This window comes from Myotis brandtii, unplaced genomic scaffold (assembly GCF_000412655.1).
Source record: "Myotis brandtii unplaced genomic scaffold, ASM41265v1 scaffold10, whole genome shotgun sequence".
NCBI lineage: Eukaryota > Metazoa > Chordata > Mammalia > Chiroptera > Vespertilionidae > Myotis > Myotis brandtii.
In genome coordinates, this window is record NW_005353325.1 from 158654 (window position 1) to 171121 (window position 12468).

Genomic DNA, 12468 nt, shown 5'->3' on the forward strand with positions numbered 1-12468 from the left:
ATATACACATACATATACACACCATTATATTATCCTTTTAGACATATGAAGGAATAAAGCTAATCATTTATGAAGTTTAACAATCAGAAAATTTTCTTTAAAATAATTTCCTTAAGTGTGTCAGTGTAGGTATAAAGCTCATAATTGCTAAAATACTTACATTAAAAGCATGAACCCAAGTCATTAAATAAAAACAAGAGCACATTTGTAAAAAAGGTGCACAAAAATCATGCTCTTATACATACTTTCCATAAGGACGTATATGTACTTTTAGGCACTGTCTTCTCTTTAGATTTTCTGTACCTACAATATATAGCAGGACTTTTGATGTCCAGATGCTACTGCAGGAAGGTGACTAAGGCAACCACGTGCAGAAAGCTTGTGTAATGCACAGAAAAATGTAAGATAGCATTTCACAAGTAAAGGTTTGCAGTGATAGTTGTGTCTTCATGTGATTAAAAAATAAAATCTAACAATGCCACTGGAGTCATGTGAATGTACTTATGTACAAAATCTTCACCTTTAAAAAGACTTTTTAGGCTAGCGGGCGTGGCTCAGTGGTTGAGTGTTGACCTATGAACCAGGAATTCACGGTTCGATTCCAGGTCAGAGCACATGCCTGAGTTTCGGACTTGATCCCCAGTGTGGAACCTGCAGGAGGCAGCCAATCAATAATTCTCTCTCATCATTGATGTTTTTATCTCTCTCTGTCCCTTCCTCTCTGAAATCAATAAAAATATTCTTTTAAAGACTTTTTAAATGTTTAAACAGTCATTTCATTTCTGTGCTGTTTTATAGAGCGGCTATGTGGCTTCAAATAAATAGCTGATTATGACCCAACTACTTCTAACCCTAGTATAAAATGGACACATTCTAAATATGGAATGTTTAACATAGATATTGGACTTCAAAAGTGACAACTTCAAAAATTCCCGTGTTTTATAATATTGCATAGCTGCAAATTCATGTTATAGAAGTTCTGTTCATTCAAGCAGAATTTTGCTCCAATCTCCTTCAGTTCCTTCTTTCATACTGTACAGTGGATCCACAAGTTTATTGTGCACATGCATTAAACCTTAAAGAAAAAAAGCACAGTTCTAATTTTTTAAATTTTGAACTATACATTAGAAAACAAAATATTTTATAAGTATATAGGTTTCCATCTGATATAAAATACAAATAGAGACATTTCAAAATGTTTAGTTTTAACTACCTACTAAATACCAATTTATAATATTTATGAATCTAGAACTAGAATTTGTACAAGTTCTTTTGGAGTAACCAGAAGTAGGAGCAGTTCGTGTGTTCAGAGCTTCGGTATGACAAAATGAGATTTTTAATACTGACTTGGTTAATACATGTTAATTACATGTAAGTTTTGAGTTCAATCCTTGCTCATTTCCTTTACCAGACTCCAAAGAAGGGCTCAGAACTGTGTTTCCTAAGGCAGCTTTAATTCCTCAGTAGAATACTGTATATCCATTAATCTGGCAAATTAATTTCCACTGTTTTGACATGTATATTTACAATAGGAGTTGATTACAAGCCACACCAAGGAGGGTTAGCTAAAACAATACAGAAGAGAACCTATATTAAATACTAATTTCCAAGTAGGTTTAAATTTCATCTTAAATTGGTGTGCTTATAAATTATTCTTCTTAAAGCTTCTTGGGAAATATCTCCCAGTTATTAATGTCTTAATACACACATACTGTATATCTTTGGGGGAAACAAAAAAAATTGTCCCAATTAGTGAACTAAAGATTTTATATTTTGGAAGTTAAAGGAATGAATTAAATGTTTCAATTAAGAACAAAGGCTGGGCAAAGGGTCTCAATACAGTTTTCTCAGGAAATGGTATTATTGGGTTGGGGAGACAGGGTACTACTTGGTTAGTAGGTAGCTGGACCTTGTTTGAAAAGCTGCAAAAGCACTCTAAAGTGTAAACGGTGAGGATGACCTGCTTTTAAGAAATAAGCAAAGACAGGAACATGCAAAGAACACTGAAGTGTTCGTGCAGTAGGAGAAAAACCAGAAGCGAAGAGTCTTAAAAGGAGAGAAGACAGAAAATTCATTAGTTCATCTCAAGATGACAGACTGCTAACTGCTCAACAGCCTACTTCAGTGTCTAATCAGCAGATTAAATTTAACAAGGTCCAGACCCATTTGTTCCCTTCCAAACCATTTCTTTGCAAGTCTCGATATATGGTGTTATATTTCAATGAGCTGCTAAAGCCAGACCACTACAATATAGTTTTTCTCTTTCCTTTTTAAATTCAGCAGCAAGACCAGTTTGCACTACATATGCTCCTTGACCTATGATGACGTTATTCCTCATTAAACTCATAAGTTGAAAATATTTTAAATTGAAAATGCACTTAAACTACCCCAGAGGATGGGTTGTTTACCCTCATGATCACATGGCAGACTGGGCTGCCCTACATCACAAGAGTATTTTACTGAGTATAAGTAGCCCAGAACAAGATCAGAACTCAAGGTACAGTTTCTCCTGAATGCCTATCACTCTTCTTGCACCATTAAGTCAAAGTGAAGGGCTGTCTGTACTTTCAAAATAGATCCCCAACTAGAGGTCCGATGCACAAAATTCATGTAGGGGGCAGGAGGGTCCCTCAGCCCGGCCTGTGCCATCCTGTAATCCGGGACCCCTCGCTCCTAACTGGCCGCCTGCTCGCTCCTTACCGCTTGGCTCGCCGCTCCTTGGTGCTGCCGTGGAGGCAGGAGAGGCTCCTGCCATGGCTGCTGTGCTCGCCAGCTGTGAGCCTGGGTTCTGGCTGAGTGGCGCTCCCACTGTGGGAGCGCACTGACCACCAGGGGGCAGCTCCTGCATTGAGCATTGGCCCCCTGGTGATCAGTGTGCATCATAGCAACCAGTCATTCTGGTCATTCCACTGTTATGGTCACTGGGCTTTTGAGGCCCAGTGCATGAAATTTGTGCAGGGGGGGGTGGTCCCTAGCCCAGCCTGCACCCTCTCTAATCCAGGACCTCTCAGGCATCCCTCTCGCAATCTGGGACCACTGGCTCCTAACCACCTCTGCCTGCCGGCCTGATGTCCCTAACTATTCCCCTGCCAATCTGATTGCCCCTAACCGCCTCTGCCTACCAGGCTGATCACCCCCTAACTGCTACCCTGCTGGCCTGATCGCCCCCTAACTGCTCCCTGGCCAGTCTGATAGCCCCTAACTGCCCCCCCCTTGCCGGCCTGATGGCCCCTAACTGCCCCCTCTCAACCGGCCTGATGGCCCCTAACTGCCCTCCCCTGCCAACCTGATCGTCCCTAACTGCCCTCCCCTGCCAACCTGATGGCCCCTAACTGCCCTCTCCTGCTGGCCTGATTGCCCCTAACCGCCTCTGCCTCGGCCCCCCACCACCATGGCTTTGTCCAGAAGGACATCGGTCTAATTAGCATATTACCCTTTTATTAGTATAGATGAGCCACAGTTCATCTCCCCACTACTACCCTAGTTGAAGCCACTCTTCAAATCTAAATCAGTTACTTACAATTCCCTACTTTGACTCATTTACCCCATCCCATAATAGTTTCTGCACAGTAGGCAACCTAGCCTTTTTAAAACAGAAACTGGATTATTGCATTTCCCTATTTAAAATTCTCCAATTGCTCTGACCACTTGCAAAATAAATTAGATTTTATTCTGTTGTCTTTACCCATCTGACCTCATGTCCTCTCACTTTCCCACTTTTATGCTATACTCATCCCTAGGTTTGTTGCTGTTACCCTAGAAAAGCTAAACTTGGTTCTAGTGCAAGATTTGTATACTTGATTCAGCCTGGAATGCTCTTCTCCTTAAGAGAAGTATGACTGTCTCCCTTTTGTTTATTAGGTCTTAGCCTAAAGGTCAACTTAAAATATTCATGCCACTTCACTTTCTTAAAGGCAGTTTTCATTCTTAGATAATAGGATTTTCTACCATATTTCCAACTAGAAACTAGGTCCAGGACCATATATTCACTGCCTTACGTCCTGGGCCTATAAAGGTCATTGCACATAGTGAAAAGTACAATAAACATTTATTTTTAAAAGTCTATGAAGGCCCTGGCTGGTGTGGCTCAGTTGGGCATCTTTCTGTGCACCAAAACATTGTGGATTCCATTCCCAGTCAGGGCACATGCCTAGGTTGTGGGCTTAATCTCCAGTAGAGGGCAAGTAGGAGGTAGCCAACAATTGATGTTATGATCTCACATGGATGTTTCTCCCTCTCCTTTCCTGTCTAAAAATCAAAATCAGTAAACTGCTCTTTAAAAAAAATAATAAGAAATATGCTCAGGCCCTAGCCGGTTTAGCTCGGTGGATAGAGTGTCAGCCTGCGGATTGAAGGGTTCCAGGTTCTATTTCGGTCAGGGGCATGTACCTTGGTTGTGGGCACATCCCCAGTGGGGGATGTACAGGAGGCAGCTGATCGATGTTTCTCTCTCATCGATGTTTCTAACTATCAATCTCTCTTCCTCTCTGTAAAAAAATCAATAAAATATATTTTTTTAAAAATATGCTCAGCTGGCGTGGTTCAGTGGTTGAACATTGACCTATGAACCAGTTCAATGCCTGGGTTGTGGGCTTGATGCCGAGTATGGATCGTGCAGGAGGCAGCCGATCAATGATTCTCTCTCATCATTGATGCTTTCTCTCTTCCCTTCCTCTCTGAAATCAATAAAAATATATTTTAAAAAATAATAAAAAAGAAAAATTCTGAAGGTTTAGTGAGATGGTGATAATTAGCTTTTTTAAATGTAAAATCAAGATGGAACAAAAAAAGTTCATGATAATGTCTTAAAAACGTTACCTCAAGCACATAAAACATTATTTTAAAAAGTAATAAAGTAAAAATAAATTAAGCACTAAACTGTTTTCCTGTGATATACTTTTATCTTTCAAAAGGTATATATTAAAATAAACTTTACTGATGATTCTTACTATTTAAAGATATTAATCTACATTTTCTTCAGGAGCTAAATAATCAAAACCCTTTAAGATTCCTGGTGATGGCAGAAGAAAGGGTAGTGATGTGAATGCGATTTGAAGAATTAGAGATAACTGTACGATTCATACCCTCCAGTATATATTGAAGTAATACAATAAGTCAATGAGGATAAGGCAAATATAAATTATAGTTATTATATGTCTACGTTCATGAATAACAATTATTCTACCCTACATCAAAACACCTATTGTAAGATGAGGTCTATATACAGCCCAGAAAAGTATCTCAATTCCACTTTCCTCCATATTGAGGAGGCATCCTGACAGAGCTGATAGCCTGAACCTCTTCAGCTATGTACAGCTCCAAGGGGAAATGAGTGTCCTCAAAGAGGCAAGGCAGCAATTCTCTCATCAACAGTTGTACACTTCAACATGTTTCAGAAAAGCTTAGAATCTGGATAGTGAACTGAAAGAACTAAATACATACAATCATGTACTTCTGTTTTAAATTATCTTTCACATATGTTTATACCTTTTTGGAAGCAATATAATTTAGACCATACCATAGCCAGAGCTTACTCTTCTTTAAGGCACTGTAACAGTGGACTGAAGCCTAGACTGCAGATAAGTCTGATTTCAGTTACCCAGCTCACCCACATATGAGCTGTGTGACTTGGGTAAGTGATTTAAAGAGTACCCACTTCACAGAATTGTGAGAGATAAATCAAGTGTAATGTGATTAGAATAGCACCTGGTCATCTAGGTATGGCTGTTATTCAATACTTCACTAAAATGTAAAAACTTTCTGATAACCAAATTGACAAAACTAGACAAGTCAAGGGGTTTATCTGGGGATTGCTGGTACTAGAAAAATGGCAATGTTAAATGAATCTCCTTAAAACTGTCATTAAAATCTGTGGATAATCTATTATTAATTTTTTCAAGTAATCTGACATTTGTGATGAAATCTGAAGGATTACATGGAACTATATGGTAAGACTCTATCCAAAAGCTCAGTCTTATTCACAAATCATCACAGATATTCTCTGCTTTTATTTGTCAAAATAGAGGCCCGGTACATGAACTTTGTGCACGGGTAGGGTCCCTAGGCCTGGCCAGCGATCAGGGCCGATCGGGGCCTTCCTTTCCCTGGCTGCCACCTGCTGGCCGGGGCCTTCTGTTGTTCTGCGCTGCCCTCTGGTGGTCAGCACACATCATAGCGAGCGGTTGAACTCCCGATTGGTCGAAATCCCAAGGGGATAATTTGCATATTAGCCTTTTATTATATAGGATTACTAAGAAGCTAACAATTTTTCAGTTTATTTGATATACTTATAGCTTGGTAAAAAACTAATAATTTACCTGATAAAAAAATAAATGACTGGAAATAATCTAAGTGTTTCACACTAAGGAAATAATTAAGTAAATTATGAAATGTCTACTTGACTATTATACAGCCACTAGAGGCCTGGTGCATGAAATTAGTGCAGGGCAGGGTCCCTAGGCCTGGCCTCCCTACCTCCTCCTTCCCTCGCTCCCTCAGCGCCCTGCGGCCACTGCTGGTTGCCCAACATGTTCTGCACCGCCCCCTGGTGGTCAGCGCACATCATAGTGAGCGACCAAACTCCTGCTCTCCTGGTTGAACTCCGGAGCAGATAACTTTCATATTAGTCTTTTATATATATAGATTAGAAATACTTCTGAAGAATTTTTAGTAAAATAGGAAAACTTTCACAACACATAAGTGCAAATTACAAAACTATATCCACATGATCAAACTTTAGTTTTAAAAACTAGACTATTTTAACTGTTTGCCAAACTTTTATTTGTGCCACCTTCCAGATTTTTGACATATTCAGACATTTACATGAACTATAAGTTATGAGTTTCCTTTAAATTGACTTAAAAACTTTTAAGTTAATTCATTATATTTCATGAATATGAAATGCTGAACTATTAGACTTTTACAATTATTTTATGTACCACTAAGAAAAAAAATGCTACTAGATAAACTGTGATATGATACCAATTTTAAATACATTCCAATTGTGGACAAGATAAAAGTGAAAAAAGTGTGTCTATGAAGCAGTAAAATATGGTAACTTCTTTAACCTTGATATCCATGAAATACTGGTTTGATTGGTATAAATTTTTTAATACATGTTAAATAAACACAGTTACTAGAGTAAAAATATAAAGTTTATATTCACATACTACATACTTTATGGATAATTCACCTACATGTATAACCAATTACATAATATTTTTGTATCAGCTATATAAATACAGCTGCTTTATAAAGAGTACCTATTTATCCCTAGCTGCTTTGGCTCAGTGGATAGAGCGTCGGCTTGTGGACTGAAGGGTCTCAGGTTCGATTCTCATCCAGGGCACATGCCCCGGTTGTGGGCTTGATCCCCAATAGGGGGTATACAGGAGACAGCCGATCAATGATTCTCGCTTATCATTGATGTTTCTCTCTCTCCCTCTCTCTTCCTCTCTGAAATCAATTAAAAAAAAAGAGTACCTATTTATAGAGCTTTTTTATGTGTGTGTATTTATATATGGAGTTGGAAAAGCAGGGAATGGCTTCTAAACTGAGTGTACTCAAAATTTCTCTGGAAAATCTCTATAATTATTACATCAAGCATATGTGCGTTTATAAATATAACCTGGTATGGTAAGGTTTAAGAAATCCTGAACTAGACTGCAGTAAGAAACAAGAGGAAAATACACATGCAGAAGTCTGAGCAATCAAGCTCCTGCTAACTTGTGGAGTTTATGCCATACTGTTTAATACTTAACCATTATAACTTTAATATGAAAGAGTAATTTGTTTGAAATTGTAAAAATTAAATGAGATAGTGGGCAACCCATCTTACTTGCTGATTAGATTCTAAACATAGCCTGGGGAGGGAGGTGAGACAGATAAATAAAAACCAGAAAGCACACATATTTCCTTTGTTTGATTTAATTTTGTATATTCAATATGAAAGTAAATTTTTATTAAATTTTGGATTTTAAGAAAAATCTTATTTATTGAAAATATAGATTGAAGAGATTCTCTTCATAGAAAAAAATAGTAAACTATCTGAAAGCTATTACATGACATGAGATATTCTTTGAATATCATTTCTATTCCTTGGAAGAACTGGCTACTGGGTCAGCACATGCCAGTTTTTAATAGGCCACAGTGTAACTCTACAATCACATTAAATTTCAATAGTCATCTACAACAGAACATTCTCACATTCTGCTTTTAAAATGTAAATGCTCACCTTTAAAGTATTTCACAGTTTTAACTCTTAATTCTAAGGTAGCATCTTCATCACACACAAAAATAGTTCGGGGATGCTGCTGGAAAGCTGAAACAGTCCACATGTGATTGACTCCTTCCTCTATTGCTTTGTAGAGAGCAAATGCCTTGTGGGCGCCTGTTATGAGGATCATGACCTGAAAAATCATGAACATTACTGTTAATTCTTAAAATATCCCACATGACTGAGAGGCTCTATTTTTCTTTTTAAACAAAGACTTTAGCACCAATATTCTTCGGAGGGTAAAATAAAAATAAACAGCTCCATATTTCTTCATAGTACAAGGTACTTCTATTCTATAAAGTAACAGGCAAACACAAAGTATATATCCTGGTAAAATAACATCTTGTTATAAAATATTATTGAATATATCTTAATGCCTATGATTATTAACATTAAATACTGATGATCATATAAGGCTGACGTGCAGAAAATCTGGGAGAAAACAAAAGGGCTGTTTTACAAAAGCAGAATTACAGGTCAACGAAGAACGGATATAACCAGGAATGATATACCAAATTGTTCTAGTCCAGATAAGCAATAAATATTACTTTGAAAAACTAATCTAGAGCAAGAAGCCTGAAGACTGTCTCATTGTACATGTGCTATCTAAAGGTGTCTTGAAAGAAAACCAGGTTTAAAGTCAGAGAAAGACAAGTACAATGTGATTTCACTCATATGTGGAATCTAATGAACAAAATGAACTAAAAAGCAAGTTACAGACAAACTCATAGATAAGAGAGGCTGACAGCTGTTGGGGGCCGGGGGATGCTGGGGAGGGAGTTGAGTAGGGAGGGTGGAGGGACAGAACCAAACAAGAGAAAAATACTCATGGGCATGAATAACAGTGTAGTGACTGCCAGGGGGGAAGGAGGGTAGGAAAAGTGGAAGAGGATAGAGGGAGGATAAATGGGGATGGAAGGAGACTGGACTGGGGGTGGTGAATACACAATGCAGTGTATAGATGATGTGTTGTAGAATTGTGCACCTGAACCTGTATAATTTTGTTAACCAGTGTCACCCCCATAAATTCAATAAAAAGGAAAAAGAATTTAGTTGAATTCCAAATATGGCAATGAGACTGACAGAAGTTATTGAATGCTAGATAACAGTAAAAATGTGGACAGAATGCAACCAAAATATCACTAAATTGACACCATAATTCCTTCAGTATATATTGATATCAAAGAAAAAAACATTAAAGAACATTTAATTCTTACTTCTCTAGCATCCATCACTGTCCCCACACCAACTGTTAAAGCCATAGTTGGCACCTTTGATAAATCTCCATCAAAATATTTAGCATTTGCCAATATGGTGTCCATTGCTAGGGTCTTTAATCTTGTCCTTGATACTAAACTGGATCCTGGCTCATTGAAAGCGATATGACCATCTGGACCAATTCCTTTCAAAAGAAATACACACAGACACACACATAGAGATAAGTAAATAAGGCTCTCAAAATTAAAAAGCCTTTAAGACTGAGAAACAGTTATAATCACACCTACCTTGTTTATTTGATAGCTGAATTTCTAATGCTGCATTAAAATATTTGTTCCTGTATTTGACTCAAAAACTTTAAATGTTTTTCATATGCTTAGCAATAAACTAGCATGATTCCAATAACAGTAAAATTAAGTATCCTATATAATAGAGGTAATATGCAAATTGACCCTCATGCCCTTGCATCATCAAAAGATGGCTGCCCCCACATCATCACAACATGGCTGCCTCCATGTTGTCACAAGATGGCCGGCAGGGGAAGGCAGTTGGGGGCGATCGGGCTGGCAGGGGAGCAGTTAGGTGTCAATCAGGCCGGCAGGGGAGCAGTTAGGGGGCGATCAGGCTGGCAGGCAGAAGCGGTTAGGGGCAATCAGGCAGGCAGGCAGGTGAGCAGTTAGGAGCCAGCAGTCCTGGATTGTGAGAGGGATGTCCGACTGCTGGGATTGGACCTAAACCGGCAGTCGGACATCCCCCGAGGGGTCCCAGATTGAAGAGCGAATTTCATCACAGGGCCTCTAGTCTATATATAAAAGCATAATATGCAAATTGATTGGACAGCGGAACGACCGGTTGGCTATGACACGCACTGACCATCGGGGCAGGTGCTCAACGCAGGAGCTGCCCTCAGCCCGCAGGCCCCGATCGCCCAATGGGGAACAGGGAACTGGGGGTGGGTAGTGGTGGATGCGGGCAGCGCCGGAGCCCCGATCACCCTGCCAAATCAGGTCTAAACCAGCAGTCGGACATCCCTCTCCCAATCCAGGACCACTGGCTCCTAACTGCTCGCCTGCCTCCCTGATCACCCCCAACCCCTCTGCCTGCCTGCCTGATCGCCCCTAACAGCCTTTGCCTCAGCCCCCACAGCTTGGTCAAGAAGGACGTCCGGAATGACGTCTGGAAGGTTGTTTGGCTGTCCTGTCTAATTAGCATATTATGCTTTTATTATTATAGATAACAATATTTATAAAGCACTTCACATGCATAATCTCAACAACATATATTTAATAATTTTGTGAGACAGATTAGGCATACCTATTTCCCTCATCTCTCTACCTTTTTTTAAGCTCAAAAGGAAACTCAAAAGGAAATGCTGAAGGATAATATATGACCTATTCAAAGTAACAATTTAGTAACTAATGAGAAGATTCAAATCTAAATGTTCTGATTCCTACCCAAGTGGTCTTTATACTCATACTTTAACTTGTTTGGTTCTAGTCTAGATGGGGCAATTAACTCCACCTTCTCCTCTCTGTAGTATAGTTTCCTCACTTATAAAAGTTCTAGACCAGACAAGATATTATCTAGGGCAGTTTTCCTCAAACTTTTTATTACTGTAACCTCTTATAAGACATAATCCGATGCTGCAATCTAGTACACAGATACACACATAAATATAACTAAAACAAAAACTGCATGAAACAATACCTTTTCAAAGTAGCCATACAAGCTACTTTGAATAACATTCCATTTCTTTCACAAAACACAACAGGGAAATACTACATGTGACTGACTATACTGCTTTCGTGACTTAATAGTGGGTGACAACCACAACTTGAAAATACTGTTTCAAGGAGATCTACTGCCAGCTCTAATTCTAGGACTGTCTCTAAAATTTAGGGAAAGATATGACATTCCTTATTTAAAGAAAATTGGAAGTATATCTGTTTATAAAATCAAGAATATTTCTATGAAATAATAAATCAATTTTCATTTACATGTACTAGTCAGATTTCTGGCATCCTCAATCAAAAATTAAACCCACCAGTTCTCTGAGCCAAAATATCCGTTACATTTATAATCTGCACACTTAATGATAGATATGAGTGTTTTACTGACTCTTAACACACAATTCTGACAAAGTAAAATATGACAAAGAGTAACCTGGTTTTGAAGGAAGAAAAAAGAAATGAAAACCTTGGAAAGCACGTGATACTACTACCAAAGCATAAAGTAGGAATTTTTAATGTGGAGAAATAAAGGCAGACCTACATGAGGTTAATATGTATGGACTGTTTTCACTAATAAGTACGTATCTGCTTGTAAACACAAGTTTTAAATTATAGATACACATGTCTCTCTAGATTGTAAAACTGTTCTGTTTCATCTCTTAAGTATACATCTGCCCAAATATTTATATTTCTCTAAATATGTATAAAGTGGAAAGGATGGAACCAAGAAAATAAGAAGTTCCTGGAAAAATAGGAAGTCCTCCAAGATCAACACTAGTGGTCTCACTGGCGGTTTGGGTCATACAAATGTGTACAGCAAAACTGAAATGATCAGCAATTGTTCATGATGGAAAGGGGTCAATACATTCCTTTACTGACCACGAATAACTATCAGAAATTGAACTTCCTAATATAAAATTGTATTTTTTTAAATGTTCATAATGTTTTACAAAGCTTTATAAAACTTTCTTAAAAGTAATCATGAAATCTAAAAACCATGGCTAATTCTTATTCAGTTTTTAAATTGAAACTAAACTATCAAAACCTTTATGAAACATCTCTAAAACCTCCATCTGGATTGTACAGGGTGAAGCAAAAGGAGGTTTACAGTTATTTGTATGGAAAATCTACACTAATAAAAGAGAAACATGGTAATTAGCGTACGACCGCTACCCTTCCCATTGGCTAATCAGCATATCCTTATGCAAATTAACTGTCAGCCAAGATGGCAGCCGGCAGCCATGC

General features: G+C 38.3%; 1 protein-coding gene across 3 annotated transcripts in view; it reads right to left on the reverse strand.

The window, feature by feature from the left end:
- Positions 1-697: 697 nt before the first annotated feature.
- Positions 698-12468, reverse strand: part of GNPDA2 (glucosamine-6-phosphate deaminase 2) — a 28082-nt gene continuing 16311 nt past the window's right edge. For all 3 annotated transcript variants that reach the window (XM_014534245.1, XM_005853123.2, XM_005853122.2), the window contains 3 exons: positions 9493-9677; positions 8234-8408; positions 698-1075 (listed from right to left, as the gene is read on the reverse strand). In XM_014534245.1, the coding sequence (XP_014389731.1) occupies positions 984-1075; positions 8234-8408; positions 9493-9677 (452 nt within the window). In that variant the 3' untranslated portion in view covers positions 698-983. The remainder of the gene's footprint in view (positions 1076-8233; positions 8409-9492; positions 9678-12468) is intronic.